Source organism: Eurosta solidaginis, chromosome 3, assembly GCF_040869045.1.
Source record: "Eurosta solidaginis isolate ZX-2024a chromosome 3, ASM4086904v1, whole genome shotgun sequence".
Taxonomy (NCBI): domain Eukaryota; kingdom Metazoa; phylum Arthropoda; class Insecta; order Diptera; family Tephritidae; genus Eurosta; species Eurosta solidaginis.
The window spans coordinates 216,449,110-216,466,917 of NC_090321.1; the positions used below are offsets into that span (position 1 = coordinate 216,449,110).

General features: G+C 38.4%; 2 protein-coding genes across 2 annotated transcripts in view; one reads left to right on the top strand and one right to left on the bottom strand.

Annotated features, from left to right (window-relative positions):
• Strn-Mlck (Stretchin-Mlck) overlaps positions 1 to 17,808 on the top strand; it is a 243,780-nt gene that overhangs the window by 181,970 nt on the left and 44,002 nt on the right. The window contains exons 14-17 of the mRNA XM_067777186.1: positions 3,399 to 3,567; positions 10,179 to 10,224; positions 10,301 to 11,605; positions 11,691 to 12,042. Coding sequence (XP_067633287.1) covers positions 3,399 to 3,567; positions 10,179 to 10,224; positions 10,301 to 11,605; positions 11,691 to 12,042 — 1,872 coding nt within the window. The remainder of the gene's footprint in view (positions 1 to 3,398; positions 3,568 to 10,178; positions 10,225 to 10,300; positions 11,606 to 11,690; positions 12,043 to 17,808) is intronic.
• LOC137245048 (uncharacterized) lies at positions 3,694 to 5,464 on the bottom strand. Its single transcript, XM_067775057.1, has 3 exons — positions 5,173 to 5,464; positions 4,915 to 5,102; positions 3,694 to 4,832 (listed from the first exon to the last, which is right to left on the bottom strand). Exons 1-3 carry the CDS (start codon positions 5,328 to 5,330, stop codon positions 3,799 to 3,801), a joined length of 1,380 nt encoding a protein of 459 aa, XP_067631158.1. The 5' UTR covers positions 5,331 to 5,464; the 3' UTR covers positions 3,694 to 3,798.

Here is a 17,808-nt window from a genome sequence, read left to right on the forward strand (position 1 = left end):
CAGGAAGATGATATTGTTGCTAGTAGTATATCAGAAGTATCATTTACGTTGTGTAATTCTTACTTTATTAACAATAACGATAGCGAAAGTGACGGAAGTGTCATTGATAATATCAGAGGTTGTTAAGGTTGATATAATCAATGGTCGTTATTGCTATGAAACCAGCTCTATCTTAATTCTATGCGCAGCAACATACACGGTATGTACGAAGACGCACACAGCTAATAGCGTTGAGAACAATAATCGTAGTGACTAATTGTGAATGAAATGTTTGCATATCACCATAAAATTTGTTGTAATATAAGCTCCTCAATGTATCTGCAACTGCATCTAAAATTTTGCTGTAATATTAGTTCTTCTATGTATCTGCAACTGCATCTAGAATTTTGCTGTAATATTAGTTCTTCTATGTTAATATTAGTTCTTCTATGTTAATATTAGTTCTTCTATGTTAAACCGTTATAATCCCAAGAAATTATATACGATGACCGATATGGATACGATTATCCCACATTCAAAAAACAATTACTGCACTCGACAAAAGGCGGGATCGCCAATTGTAGTTCCAATATTGAAAAATAAAAGGAACTATTTTATGTAATAATTAATATATTTTTAATTGAATCGTTAGTACCATGGCGGAACGATACAAGGTGGCAGCATGGTGACATACCTACAAACATAAATAAAAATTTTATGTACTTTGTTTTTGTAAATTCGATGGACAAATGTCAAAATCGTACTGCACCGTATTTTGATGTATCAAATCAAATAAAAAAAGCTTAAAATCAGCTGTCCCATGCTGCCACCTTGTATCGTTGTGCCATGGTTAGATTGAATTTTTACAAGAATGAATGAAAATTTTTGAAGTCAATTCAAAATTGAAAACCAAAAATACATGAATACATTTAAAAAATAATAACAAAATTACAAAGTAAAATATTGTAAAGTTAAAATTATAAACAAACCCTACAAATACTCTTGTATAGGTTTCAAGCATGATTCAATTACTAGAGGTTTATTCTCCAATGATGACAGAGCTTTGACACTCCCAAATTGAAAAATCTGGATGGGTTGTTTTTACGAAGTACGAAAAATGGGGAATTCTTTCAGACATTGTATGAAGAATGCCGTACGTTAGAATTTTATTCAAAAATTCACTATCTCAAAATTTGTTTCAAAAACTCTCTATATGAGTTTAAATTCAATGCATTTTGTCATAAGAGGGAGCTAATGAAAAACATTCTGAGATTAAGCGTTTTTCAATCTAACTCTAATAAAGGACGGTTTTGTGACAAATCCTGAATTGGGAAATTTTTGAAAAATATTTTGAGATAGCACGATTTTGAACAGGCAGTCGACATGGGGTGATATGCTACTCAGGAGCCGCAATGAACTGACAAAAACAAAAATAAAAGAAAATGGCTTATTGTCTTAGAACTTTATATTCCTACCTTGACTTTGACAGAAGAGTTAAGCTTTTGCGAAGTCCTGCTACACATGGCGTATTCACCGTTTTATTCTGAAAGTTCGGAAAGCTCTTTTCCGTTAAGTATTCATGGAAGCGTTCCGGACAAACCGTTAATTTAGAATATTCGGAATATGTTCATTTGATACTACCTCACGAGATCCGAATATTTCAAATAAGTATATACAAAATATTCCAAATACAAACCGATTCACCAAATTCTTAAATGGAGACGATTATTCTGAACATACGGAATTAATAGAACAGAAGGTCGACTTTTAATACGCGCCCAAAAATATCGAGCGAAGTGTCAAAAGACGCGTATTGACATCGATAACAATAATTCGAAGACGGAAATAAAAATTTTATCTCGTTCAAAAGATATTGACGAAAAACCGAAAAATTACCCCTGGTTTCGTTGGCGGCCTTCAGCCGAGCTTATAAACAATTACTTTGGCCGGCCCACCAATGAGGTGGGATCAAAATCCCTTTGTACACAAAATCTTTTTCAGTGCACAAAGACATTACAACAATCACATGAAAATGCCAACTTCAACTGCAAATATCTCCGGACAGATACACAACTTTTCTTTTCCGCCTTCGAGTTATTGTTGTCAAGGTCATTTCTCTCGATATTTTTGGACGCGAATGAGCAATAGACTCCTGTTCTAGACTTACCTGAATAAGTTAACATGACCAATGAGTACATTTCGTTATCGCATCTCGCATTATTTACTAATGACTTTTTTACGTGAATCGATTTACTAGTCGAAGTTTTGACGTTGAACGATGAATTTTGAATTGGTTTAGGTTTCGTATATTCATAGGTTTACGAAAGTGCACGATTTCTTGGTGTCCTCACTTTTCAAAAAATTACCTATGTTCAGAGTTCAGTCATACTAATGGATCGAGGCATAGTTAATAAAATCATTATAAAATTAAAAAAAAAAAAAAATATTCTAGGGAATTATGCAGTTCAGTACTTATCCGGTATTTGTAAACTGATTGCTTCCTATTTCTACTACTAATATTTTTCGAAAAATCGCAAAGAAACAACACAGTTAACGGATGCCAATTCGATTTGTGGCAAAATGGCCGCAATTGCCAAAAAATGTCTGTCGAGCAAACCTCTTGTCATTGAATCATGGGTTTCAAGTTAATCAGAGGTGGCATTAATTCCATTGTTGTTGTTGTTGTAGCAGTGTACACTGAAATGACAGCTCTTGGACGGAATATTGGAAAAAATGCAACAAGCCATATAAAAAAAAAAATAAATGTAAGGCGCGATAACCTCCGAAGAAATCTAAGGCCGAACTTCTCTTCCAATTTGCGTCGTGCTCCTCTCGATTTTTCCCTACAAATTGGCCGAACGGGACCAACATGTTTTATGCCGACTCCGAACGGCATCTGCAAGGCAGATGAGTTTTCACTGAGAGCTTTTCATGGCAGAAATACAATCGGAGCGCTTGCCAGACACTGCCGAGGGGCGACCCCGCTTAGAAAAATTTTCTTCTAATTGAAAAATCTTATTTCTAAAATTTTGATGTTGCTTTTCCCGGGAGTTGAACCCAGGGCATACGGTGTGATAGGCGGAGCACGCTACCATCACACCACGGTGGCCGCCATATATTGATTTTTATAACCTGTCGTGGGGCCATGAAAAACCTATTGAATTGAAAATACTGTCAGAATATAACCTGGCTTTATGAGGATCTTAAGAATCCCTACCACAGAAATTATATCTCTAAAAAAAAAAAAACTTCTGCCATGTTTTGTGTAATTTTCATTGGAGTTCAAATCAAATTCACGTTTCAATAAGATTTATAATTCAATCAAATAATTATTTTTGAATTCAAGTCCGAAATATTTATTGATTTCAATTGCAATTCCAGATGTGAGCTTTATATCATTTATGTTTTCTTCATTGCAGCCCGAGTACTACAAAGACGCACCACATTTCCGCCCCATCGGCGACGGACCTGAATATCGTTTGGAAATCCCCAATGCCAAATTGGACTTCACTGGCACTTACTCAGTCATTGCGAGCAATTGTCATGGTGAGGCAAAGGCAGTCATATCTCTACAAATTTACGCAAAAGGTAAGTAGTTTGAATGCACACATTAACTGTAGTACAATGAATTATTGAATGGATATGACAGTTCCTTTATCAAAAAAAAAAAAAAAAAAATGTATATAAGCATACCCTTACTCCACATTCAAATCATTTTAGCATGTGACTAAAAAGTATTTTTTATTAAAAGGTTTGATATACGTTTGACAAGATTACTTAATATGCGCGTTAACTAATCTAAACTACTTAACAATTGCCTTAAGAACTGCTCAAGTATATTTTGGCAAGTCGCGGAAAGACTACATCTTTCCAAAAATCTTCAGCTGCACCGAGCAAACTCGCAACAAATTCCATATCAGCTTGCACCCAAACATAATGCAATGCACCATTTACATCGAATGTAGGGCTTAGTACACAATACAATGCTTTAGTTACATTTGCCATATACATTTGAATTTGTATTTGTGCCATATATTTAGGCGCAATAGTTTCACGCCCTTCCAAATACTTTTCAAATTCATCATCTGTTTTGGGTGCTTTAATTTCTACAATATGATCATCTGTAATACCATCTGGTGATGCACATATATATGGATAACTTTCACTCAATAATAAACCACATTCATGATACGTTTTGTTCTCAAGTTTTTCTGTTTGTTTTAATATAAAACGTTTGTGTTGTTTCAGTTGTTGACGTTCTTCAATGTTGTATTCACGTTCTTTACAAAATAACATTTCCAATATATGCTCATCTTCCATTGAATCTTTACGTGATGCTATACGATGTATGAGTGAGCAACGTAAACGCATATATTGAGCTTCTAACCAAAGTGGCGTTTTATAACTTGATTTCGATACTTCGTTAAGTCGTTCGAATAGACCTTCTTTAGCTTGATCTTCCATGTGTTGGACAAATGAACGTGAATTTTTTACACCATTATTAGATGCATCCAACATTGTATGATGTATGAATAGTGGTTCAAATTCGTCTAATACAGAACGACAATGACGATATAAAGTTGAATCACGCAAACCCAAATTATCCATTTCATCGAGTACTGTCTCAAAGAAAGCATGTCCATCTGTTTCACTAACGGCAGCAGCTTCTAGATCAGCCTCCAAACGTAATTCGTCACAAGCGAATATATCACGTATGCGTAAAGCTTCCGTACGTTCTTCTTCAGCTAATGCTTCTACTTCGCTGCCCCAAAATTCCTGCAAGGCTGGTGCTTCTGTATCTGTACTTTTGCGATGTAACCAAAATATAAAAGCAAGTATGTGTGGACAGGATTCTATAACAGATGTAGTAAAACATTTCAAGCATAAGCATAAGAGCACTATCTCTTCCTTGTAAATTAAAAAAGATAAACAAACCTTTCTTCTCGCATTGCTCACACCTTGTTTCCGTAATTTCATCTTTTTTCTCGTCCACTTTCACACCCACACGCACATGCCCCTCATGATTACCACCACTTGCTGCGGGCAACACTACGGCGTGTAACTCAAATATATCACCTGCTCTTCGATATTGTACATAATCTACGCGTAAATCCACATCACCACTTACGAAATTACAAATTATTATATACGATTTTATTTCATAACAGCATATAAAAGCGGTAAGTTTCTTACCTGCCAATTTTGCTTGTCGTTTGTTTCTTTTCGCCACCACCTCCAGTGGTTGCAATCCTCGTGACGAAATCGAATATTGTCTCACTCCGTACCGTGGGTATATTATTTATATCTGCTTTCCGAAATCCCGGTTCTAGCTCTATGTGCATTACAATCATTTTATGTTAAATAATTACACACAACTGCGGTAGATTATAAAAATTGTGAAAAAATCTTGAATAAATTGGTAAAGCTAAAATTAGATCAATGCTTGTATATGCGTGCTACCAGATGGCGGTGATGTGATACTTTGCGCTGAGTGATGCCACGTTAAATGTGAAATGTAATGTTCTATTATTTGTTCAATGGATGAGTAAATTTTCTTTTTGGTGAATTTTATTGATGTGGTGAGTATTTTTTGTGGTTTTCGTTTACTGAATAGCAAAATTATCTCAAGTCACAAGAAAATCTCAAATTTAGAGACTTGAGATGAGACTGAATAACAGAATTCAGACGTTAAAGTTAGTTGCAGCTTTTTTGGTAGAAAGCCATGGGCAGGGTTAGGATTTAAAGGCAACAAAAATTTGCAAATAGGCAAAATGAGTTTTCAAAAAAGGCAAAAAAAGCATTTATTTGAAAATTTTTTAAATACACAGCTTAACATACCGTTAAAGATATTTAAAAATATATACAGAGGTTGACTATGATTTTTCACCCTTGCTATCATAGTAGTACAGTGCCACTAAATGAATTTTAAAATTTTCGGGTAATAACCTCATGCGATTCTCGCGAGGCATTGATATGAATGAACGAACAGTTGATTTCAGTAAGGCGTCTCTAGTCACTATTAGAGACTATTTGGGGTGAAAATCCATTTTGAGAAAATTTGCCATTCTGTAAGCTGTCTCGCATCTCCAGCCTCACAAAAGCAATCACTAATTTGTGAGCTGGGCCGGGGCAGATCACAAACATGAAAATTTCAGAAAAAGTATGAAAGTTATTTGCGAAAAGCGCTTTGTTCTATTTCCCAAATTAAAATAAGCATACAAGGTTCGATTCGAGCTCAAGGCCAGAACAATAATTATTTTTTTTCTAATGATAATTATTGTTATTTTTTAATTTTTCTAAATTTGAAAAATTGTATTTTGTTTTTGGAATAGTAAGTAGAAAATTTTTCAGACAACCTGCCATAGCTGCGCAGACAGATCCATTTCGAAGGGTGCTAAGCCTTCATCATCAGTACGCTTTAGGCATGCTGCGCCAACCATATAGTTATACAGCGGTGGTTTATCAATAGGCCGATAAAACAAAAACAATTGTTAAAATAAGCATAGAAAAAATTAAAAAACAGAAAATACTTAAAATAACATCGAACTTTGTGTGGCGCCGCTGAGATTCGAACCTACACACTTTGGGATTTTCTATACAAAATTGTGAACGGCGTCTTCGCAAGCTCAGCCACAATGCCACCCAACTTTATATTGACAAAATGCAATGCTATATTATTTGTTCAATGTATGCGTAAATTATCTTTTTGGTGAATTTCGTTGATATGGTGCATTGTATGTGTGGCTTTCGTTTACTGAAGACCGAAACCATCTCAAGTCACAAAAATTTTCTTTAAAGGAAAATCTCAAACTTAGAGACTTGAGATGAGACTGAATTACAGAATTCAGCCGTAAGACTCCTCTCGCCATCCACATAGACTAATGGTGCCCAATGCAAAAACTCCACCTCATGTGTGCTTATATTTTCTGGTCATGCTACTAACTTTTCCCCATTCATAGTCTCGGCAATTTTTTTTATCACTTGCAGACATTGATTCGCTTGAAATACCATGTTAACTTTTTCCAATATTGCTATATCTACTGGCCCTCTGGCTTGTTTTAAATTATTTTCTATATTATGCAGCGCTTCCAATACATTATTTATTGGTTCACCTAAATATTAATTATTAAATTACCAATATTAGTATATACTAGCCTAATCCACTACTAATTCGTACACTGTGCATTTTTCAACTCAACATTTAAATAATTTCGTTTTAATTTCAATATTTAAAGGAGAAAATCGGTATAAATCTACGTTCTAAAATCAAACTTTTAAGTAATTTAAAATCGTCCTGAAATAAAAATGTGTTCTGCGCTTGAAAATATTGAAATTACAATGATTTTAAATAAATAGTCCGTAAGGCAATGCATGGTAAATGTAAAAAGACAAGAAAAAGGCAAAGCACATAGAAAAGGCGGAAAAAGGCGATAAATTCCCAAAAGACACAAAAAAGGCAAAATAAAAATTTATATTTTTTAATAAAAAAGATGTCAAACGCGCAATTCTTGATTTCATTTACAGATAGGACCCAGCAGATAAAATAGGCAAATGCCTTAAAATCCTAACCCTGGCCATGGGAAATCATGTCGACAAGCTGCAACTAACTTTTAGTAACTTGCTTATGTAATACGCGTATTGTTTATTCGTTCGAACATAATAAGATCATTGAATCATAATTTTCCAAGGGAATCCTTTTTTTGCGTCAATTTAATTTCATGGCCTACAATGTTCAATATTAAATCGTTTCTGATCGTTTCTGATATGTTCGGGCTGGGCTCGAATTACTCATTCCGTAATCGAAACGGCAATATTTGACAAAATATAAAGTGACTAAATGTACGCTTGTCAGTATTGGTATTTTGGTGACGTTCAGTATCATATCTTAATTTCTGACAGTTTGTAATAGGTTTATGGCGGAGTGTAATACAAACTTTGACAGGTAAATGTCACTTTCTATATTAAAAAAAAAAAACCACTGCTTTTTCGAAAAAGCATACACAATAAAAATATGTTTAGCAAGAATAGAACTTATGGCAATTTTGAAAAAACGCAAATAAAAAGAAGTTTATTTTAACAATTGAGACCAGTGCGAGTGAGCAAGGTTTATTCTTACCACTTTTCACCTTTATTTTTATCTAAAATTGAGCCAATAAAATAAATTTAAATATTTAAAATTGTCTATAAAGCCATGTGTAATATTAAAAAGTAACAAATATAAAAAGGAGTAGCTTTTAATGTGGTTTTAATATCGCACCAGATACACTATGCCTCCGCAAAAAGACTTACCTTTATTTATTTATTTACATTGCGATTCATTATTCCAGACAAAAAATTTAATTTTGAAGGATTAGCCCTTTCGAAGTTATAATTACTGTTGAAATAGTTCATAAACCCCGAAATTTTCCATCCCATGATCAAAATGGTCCAATTAGAGATATAACAAAATCTCGGCAAGACAATATTCGAAGAACTCTACATTTTTTGTTACAATCATGCCTTTATTTGTTTCTGATTCTGGGGTTTTGTGAGTGAATTTTTTACTGAGCACGCCATAAACGAATGTTTTCAAAACCTATTAAATAATAATAAAAATATAGTGAATACTCGTATTAAAATCTGATTAAACCGCCATTTTAATATCATTGAACAATTGCTATGAAATGTTCACCATAATATTCGCCATTTACTTCTGAATAGTTATTTAATTCCAGTATATTTGTCATAAAGTAATTTTCTTTAAACATCTTAAATTTAAACGCATTTAATAGATTGGGGTATATTAAATAATTTGGTAATTTATTTGTAAATACCATTTCAAATAAGGTGGCATCACTAGTTGTAGTATGAATGACACTAGATGTCGCCGTGGCTTTGTAATTTAGAAATTTCGTATTATATGACTGTTCATATCCCCTTCCGCGAATCACATGATATTAAATCACACCATTGCATTTTCGATTGATTTCCCTCAATCAAACTGACTGATCATATCATCATAGCAAATGAAGTTGTACCAAAGAGAATAATTAAAAAAAAAAATAATTAAAACGAAAAGTGGGAAGCAACTGTCAGAAACCACAATCTCTCTTGTAGCGAATGTTTGATATCAAACATACGAACTGACGTCTCTTGTTATGTATGCTCTTTGGTTGTACATGAATCAATTCTATAATATCATCACATCAACTCAAGTTATATCACATCCATTTTACATCATATCATCATGTGATAGTGTTAACAATTTCGTAGCTGTCTGCCTCCCTTACTTCCGCTTATCATATGAAATTATATTTCATTTCGTCCTACGTCATATATGATAATGTCACACCATATTATTTTTTTTAGCAAATAACAACTTTTTCCACAGTTATTACCATGTCCCATCAATGCTTTTTATTGTATCAGAACAAAATATTATTCCTCTAGGACGTCTGTGAAAGATTTTCACCACCGCTTTTGAACCCTGTCCGCATCGAATCAAATCTCTAAAATTCTTTGGTCTTAGCTAGCGAGCAGGGCTCTGAACGTTTTTCCCACTGATTTACTGACCATTTCCGTTGAGAATCCTTTCCAACCTGAAATAACCCTTATACTAAGGATCAGCTACAGGTCAAAAATGACAAGGCTTGTGGTATGTTGCCAATGTTCATCTCCTCCACTTAGGCTTCTGTCAGCCTGTCGAATGGTCGTAGGTGACAATTTCAGGCTGAACTTGCAGACAATTTGGACCAATGCGTTGTGAACGAAAATCGAGGTACCCAAAATATCGTTCTTCGACCTAATTACAACGATGGCATGCAGAATTCATAAAGAATCCAGCTTTTCCCGCTCCAACAAATGACATACAAACATTAGCTTAGCATAGGCAGCTGAGATCTGAATTGTTTGCGAATCAGGGAACTCGATGACTAAGTATGACAATTGATAGAACAACACAAGCGAATCAAGGGGGACGCATGCCTAAGACCCTGCTCCTTACTAACGCAGCTATTAGCGCCACGCTTCTCCATCTCTCTCCCATTCAGTGCAGGTCTTCCCCTTCTTCTGCTACCCAATGCGGGTATGGATAGGTATACTTTATGGGCTGGAACGTTCATCCACTCGCATAACATGACCTAGCCAAATATTTCAATAAATACTAAAGGCTCATTAATTAGAATTATTTCTGAATTACTAAAAATATTCCACTTTTTCAGACATCCTAAACAATTTACCAATGGAGAAAGGTTCAATCCGCCACGGGTAAGTCCATCTAAATATGATAATGTGCTACAGGTGTCGATCTTTTAACCTGACCTTAATTTTTCGTCTTTTCTAGCAACGTTGAGACCCTGCCACGATTCATACGCGATCTACGCAATTTACGCTGCTGCGACGGTGATGCCATAACGCTGGAATGTCACGTAGAAGCACTCCCGGAACCAATAATTATTTGGGAAAAAGATGGACATGTTTTAGCGAGCGACAAAGACTTCACAATGTCATACGATGGCATCAAAGCTACGCTCAGTATACCACGCATTTATCCCGAAGATGAAGGCGAATATACGTGTGTGGCTAAAAATAATCTTGGACGTACACTCTCGTCCGCTTGCATTATTGTCGATGTTCCCGAGGAAAAAGAGAACATGTTGAATCGTCAACTAAAGCGTCCCAACTGCTTGCTATCAGCCAGCTCAACACCACGTTCAACACCCCGCTCTACACCCATACGTGGTTATTCACCACGCCGTCTCTCGTATCGTTCATCGCAAATTGATTTGAGTGATGGACGCATTGGCAGCTATCGTCGCGCACTGTTAGACTCGCACACCCTGGCAGCACCAAAATTCCTAGCCATACCGCACAGTCGTGTTGTGGAAGAAGGTGATAGTGTACGTTTCCAATGCGCCATAGCTGGACATCCCACACCTTGGTCGACATGGGATAAGGAGGGTATGATCGTTACACCCACCGCACGTATCTCTGTGAAAGAGGTGGATGATTTACGTTTCTTGGAAATTGATGAGGTCACCTACGATGATGCTGGCCTATATCGCATCACGTTGGAAAATGATTATGGACGTATTGAAGCTACAGCGCGTCTGGATGTAATTGGTAGATCGCGTTATTCACGCTCTCCCTCTGTACGTAGTGTGCGTGCATCTTCCTCGCGGCACAACGCACATTTGCATCGACGTATTATGGGACCCTCAACAGCTATAGGGGGACGCATGGCGCTGGCTACTGGTTATCGTGGCTCGTCGGTGCCTTCATGTAAATTCTATCACAATGGTATTGAGCTGGAGGAAGATGATGAACGTGTGCAAATTTTTGTAAACGAACATGAAGCTTTACTGTTCATCGACCACGCGACCGAGGCTGATGAAGGTTTATACACATGCATTATACAGGGTGATCATGATCCGTTACTAACAAGTACTTGGGTGAAATTTGAGTCGACGGAAGATAATGCTATGGCGGCGCGTATGAGGGAACCGTGTATCATGCGGCCACTACCCGCACAAATGGACGCGTACGAACGTGATTCTGTTGATTTGAGATTTGAATTGGATTGTGTTGAGCCATACGACTACACATGGATGCGTGATGGTGAGGTGTTGCCTGATGATGATGATTTTAAGTGAGTTTTTTGCTTTCTGCCGCCTTCAAGAATATTATAAATTTTAACACAACTTTTTTTTTTTCATCCTCCTTCTAACTCACAGTCAAATCGACCATGGTAATGGCATCCTCTGCTTGCGCATCAACGATTGCTTCGATTTGGACTCTGGCGTTTATTCGTGTGAGGTGCGTACAGCTGCTGGTATAACTTGTAGCACCGCATGTCAACTGAGTATCGTCGAATACGAAGATGATGCGTCAGCGCAACCAATTGTACTCAAATCTCCCTTGCCAGTGTTGACGCATCTTGGCGCAGATGAAGTAGCATTTTGTGCTCGCGTCTATCCAGCAGAAGCTGAAGTACAATGGTTTGTTGGTGGTCGTGAAACTGGCGGTGTAGAAAGTGAAGATGAAGAGCACATGCCGCATGACTCACTCGACAATGCGGTGATAAAGGTTAGTGAAAAAAGAAAGAGCCTAATTTATTTTATCACCTTAATGTCAACATGAGTGTGACTAAGTGCGTATGCTAATTAGGGCTTAACATTTTGAGATAGCATTAAGTAAAGAAGTTCCCTAAGCTTCGTAGTTGCTGTTATTGTATTAGAAGTTCTTCCATCAAATAGACTGCAACACTCAAGTAACTGAAGTATAGTCGTCAAAATTCTCTCAAGAGAGTACAAGTAAGCTGGAAGTTTTGATAGGGTTGAAAAGTTGCTGTTAGAGGCGTTGGTACCATCCAAGTAGCAAAAAAAGGAGTAAGAAACGCAAAAAGAAAATTTTATAGAGTGCCTTAAGAGGCTTACCATCCTCTTAATCTTAAGACGCTTACCATCTACCCCAGCGGGTTAGGGGGTCAGAATATACCCGTGGTAGGTATGCCTGTCGTAAAGGGCGACTAAAATACCAGATTCAAGGGGCTGTGTAGCGCAACCCTTCAGGTTGCCAGCGCAATATATAGCTTCTCCAAACCCAATTGTCAACCTCACCTATCCGCGGCGAATCCCGTTTCACTAACAGACGAGGCTCTGGCGACCCCAAGCTCCTCATGGAACTTGGGAGTGTGGAGGAAGGGGATGGCCTGAAGGTTTAATGTGGCCACATAAATCGTTCCCGAGATGGTCGGGCTAGCACCTTAACGGTGCTGTGGTACCGGAGCGTACCGGATCTGTATCCGGCAAAGGACCATTACATCGATAACACTTCCCAAAGCCTTCGGGGAGCAACCTTATCGCTATAACAACAACAACAACAGGCTTACCATCTCGATCCTTTCGTTTGGCCTTTGTGTATGGAATGAGCTAATATTGTCTTTTTGCTTCCGAAGGAACAGCGGTTGTTCTTGTTGTTGTAGCGATAACGACACTGCCCGAAGGCCTTGGCGAGTGTTATAGATGTTGATGGTTCTTTGCCGGATGCAGATCCGGTACGTTCCGGTACCACGCCCGGCCATCTCGGGAACGATTTGTTATAACCACATGCGACCCCCTTGTCCATCCCGCCCTACCACCCCTAGATCCATGAGGAGTTCGGGGTCGCCAGAGTCTCCGCTGTTAATGAAACAGGATTCGCCACGGATAGGTGAGGTTGACAATTGGGTTTGGAGAGGCTATATATTGCGCTGGCAACCTGAAAGGGTTGCGCTACACAACCCCTTGAATCTGGTATTTTAGTCGCCTCTTACGACAGGCATATCTACCGCAGGTATATTTTGACCCCTTAACCCGTTGGAGGGCAAAGAAACAGCTCATTTGATACCTTGTCAGCACGCTTCTCATGAAGAAGAGCAGTAAGCACTTTCAGTGGAGTGTTGTGTGAATGTCAGTGTAGGTCTCCTCCTTCCTTTACTTCCAAATATAAGTGCAAATAAAAAAGCTCTCATGGCCGAAGTATCTTCTATCATTCGAATAATTCATTTCTGCCTAAAGCTCATACAGCACATCAATGTACCATCTTCGGTACTCTCCGCCGTCATCACGGACATGCCCATAAATCTTCCGGAGGACTTTTCTCTCGAAGACTTCAAGAGCTGTCTCATCTTCTTTCGACACTTTCCATGATTCCGAGCCACACATCAGTACAGGTATGATGCGGGCATTGCGTGATTTATGTTCGTTGAGAAAGGTTCGTCTTTTCAATTGCCTGCTGATACCAAGGTAGTACTTAGAGGCAAGAGGCTATGTCATTCAACGGAGTCACCTCCTTCCTTCACTAAAAGCGCACCTACTCCATACTGATGCTTTCATTTATTTATATAAAGTAGATATCTTAATGCGTTTAAAGCAGGCATGCTTAACGAACGAAACGATATCATTTCGTTACGATAATCAACGCTAATAAACGAAACGAAGTCACTTCGTTTCGTTTATTAACGTTAAGATCGTCAAATTAACGTTAATTTGACGTTCTTAACGTTAATAAACGAAACGAAGTGACTTCGTTTCGTTTATTAGCGTTGATTATCGTAACGAAATGATATCGTTTCGTTCGTTAAGCATGCCTGGTTTAAAGCAAATACCTATGTAATGACACTTTATTACGTATATAGGTCAAGGCTGTGATACATCTCAGAATGACAGACATATACATATGCCCCTTGTCACTCTGGTCTGTCACTTCTTTTCTTGGTCACACTTTTTCTAAAGTCAAATAGTTAGACGTAAGTGCAACTACGAGTATAAACGTGTTTACATACTTGTGACACATGAACTTTGAACAATGATGACAATTATGCAAATATTTCAATGGGCACAGTGGTCACGTTTAGAAAGACATCTGTAAGAAAATTTAAAATTTTACAAAGAAAAAGTTAGCTGAGGCCTTGCAATTATTTTGTCAGATAAATCGACTACTTAATATAGTACTGTGGGAAAAAAATGAAAATTTAGTATATAAATTGAGACTCGAATTGAAGCGGTTTTAGAAAATCGGCTCGATTTTAACTCCGATGACTTTTTTAAGTACTCCTTTTAATGTCATCGGCAAGCATCGAAGGAAATTGATTTATGACCTGCACGAGATTTACCTAGAAATGAATGATTGAGATTCGGCACAGAAGAATACTTTAAAATTTTTAGCACCAAAATTTCCGGCAGCAAAAAAGAGAAACCTACAATAAGTTGGCGTAAGAAGACTTTATCTGCCCTGGAACTTCCAATTGTCCTTTTAATGATCGCTTTACGTTGAGTTTTACCATTTCTACTTCGTTGTTTTACATTTTATGGCGGCCGCCTGTTCCACCAACCGCACCAAAGATCTTCGGTTCAAGCCGCGGGCAAAGCAACATCAAAATTCAATGAGAAAACAGGTTTTATAAGAGCGTCGCTTCGGAGCCGACGTAACTATGTAAGGACTTACATATTTCCGCCAATTTGTAGGAAAAAATAAAAAGGAGCGGGTAAGGGGGCTTACCATATACTCGCGGCAGGTAGTTGTGTAAGAGGCGACTAAAATACCGAAATGACTCAAGGGGCTGTGTGGCTCTCTCAAGGGATTGCCAGCGCAATTTATAGTTTCTGCAACTCAATTGTCAACTCCACTTACCCGTGGCGAATCCTGTTTCTTTAGCAGCCGAGGCTCTAACGACCTTAAGTTCCTCATGGAAGTATGGTGTTAAGGGCAGAATCGACTAGATAGTTCAACGTGGTCATACTAAATCGTTTGCAAGATGGTCGGGCTTACCTTTATAGTGCTTGTTCCCGAAACGTACAGGATCTATATGCTGAAAAGGACCATCTATATCAACAACCCTCCCAAAAACTTTCGGAGAGTGTCTTTATAACTACAACAACAACAACAACAAGAAAAACAACGCGATTTTGAAGAGAAGCTCGGTCTAAAATCTCTGCGGAGGTTATAGTGTCTTGTATTTAATTTTATTTTATTCTAAGTTTTTCAAGGCACTCGTTTTGGGAAATAATATCTCTGATTCAAGGAAATGGGTTAGGTTAGGTTGAACTGGCCGGTCCGTGGGGACTTCCCATAGCCTGAATGAGTCTCTAGTGCTACAAGAAGTTGTTTTAATGACCAAACTGAGGAACAATGTCAAAAACATCAAGCTATGTTAAAAAATAACTCCGTTTGTCAAAAACTTGCTTCTTATAGGTCTGATAGCTTTACCACTCCTAGTAACTGGAGTCTTAGCCTTCTGAGCACAGGCCACGAGGAAAAAACGTGCTCGATTGTTTCCTTCTACATCCCGCGCTTCCTACAACTGATTTCACTGACCAGGACTAATTTAAAAGCATGTAAACGCATAAGGCAGGGTCCAGGCATAATACCCGCCATGAGTATACAGTCCTCTCTTTTTAATAATAAGAGTAACTGTTTATAGGGTGGACTTAGTTTACATGAGACAGCGGAAGATTCTTTTTTTTGTAATTTCCTTTCCTCGAATTTGAATTGGTTTAGGCAATTCTTGCTAAAGCCCCTGAAATCATCAAACCGGGTTGGGCAGTGTAGGGAGAGCGCCATGATTCTGGCAAGCCGGCAGATCGTTACCCTGATATGGGTGCCGGGGCATCGAAACGGGTTACAGGGTAACGAGATGGCGGATGAGTTGGCACGGCGTGGAGCGGCTCTTGATATCTCAGGAGCGAAGGAGGTCCTTGCACCCCTGGGACTCTCCCCGCACTGGTTGAGTGAGGCCAACAATAGGTGGAATCGGCTGTGGACCTGTAGAGTTTCCAAAAGCATGTGGCCATTATATAACGAAAAACGATCTGCAGCTGTCCTTAAGATGAACAGAAGGGGTACATACGGAGTAGTTGCGGTACTCACGGGGCATTGGACTATTCGGGTACATGCGGCACGGATGGGACTGGAACACAATACCTCCTGTCGCAGCTGCAAGCGTCCGGAGGCGGAGGACACGGTTGAGCATCTGCTATGCGAATGCCCAGCACACTGTCGAAGCAGAATAAAGTTTCTTGGAAAGCCCTTTTTCGAAAGCCTCCAGAACTCAAGGAGGTTAGGCCGGGAGAGCTTCTCAAATTTATAAACTCCACGGGATGGGTATAGGGGGACGGGTTTCCCTGAGCCGCGTGAAAATGTTTATTAGTCTTCTTACAACACCCTTTCATTGGTTAATTCACGAGTTTGTGGTATCAAAACGGCGCATGAGCGCTAATTGGATTCAATTGGGAATCGCCACTCCAACCAACCAACCAACCATGTTTTTACTTAGCCATATATATTGGAATAGATTATAGCTGACTTAAGCTAAAAAATTGATAAGTTCATAAAGAATAGGTAGGTAGGTTGAACTGGCCGGTCCATGAGGACCTCACATAGACTGATTGAGTCCGTAGTGTTACCAGAAGTTTGTTTTAACGACCAAACTGAAAAACCCTATCAAAAACCAGGACCTAGATCTGAGAGCTGTATGACTCTTAATAGCTGGAGTCTTAGCCTGGCAAGTGCAGGGCACGAGCACAGAACGTACTCGATCGTTTCCTCCTCCCACCCGCACTTCCTACATCTGCTATCACTGACCAAGCCTAATTTAAAGGCATGTGACGCCCGAAGGCAGTGTCCAGTCAGAATACCCGTCATGAGTCTACAGTCCTCTGTTTTTAATGATAGAAGCAACTGTGTTAGTCTAAGGTTGTAAGACCTACACATAATCTTCGAGACTTTACAGCCCCGCGCTTGAACCCACGCCTTTTCCGCTTGGTTGATCATGTGCACCTCTCGCCTTCGCTTAATCTCGCCCAATCTAATTGGGACATCTACGGAGCAAGCTTCAAGGGATGCGCCCTTTTAGTTCGTCGGCTTTTTCATTCCCATCTATTCCCATATGCCCTGGGACCCAATATAGATGTATGTTTCTCCCTGTCCCGATTCTCTCCAGAGACTGCTTACACTCTAACACGCATTTAGATGCTGTGCTATGCGATATTATTGCCTTAATTGCTGTTTGACTGTCAATATAATGTCATAAAGAATAAGAAAATGCAAAAAATTAATATCAAATTGCATAAATAATAGTCAAAACGTGTCCGAAAGAAAAATAAAATATCGAAAAAGTGAAATAATTCACAATCTAAAATATATAAAAATTATGGATATGGCCAAAAACCAATGGGCTGGCTATGGTGTGTTATGGCGAGGGTGTTATGGTATCGATTGCATTGTTTTGCATAAGGTTGCTTTGTATGGATTTGGATATGGATATGGCAAGTATGACAGGGCCTTAAGTTTGTAACTGAAGTAAATACTATT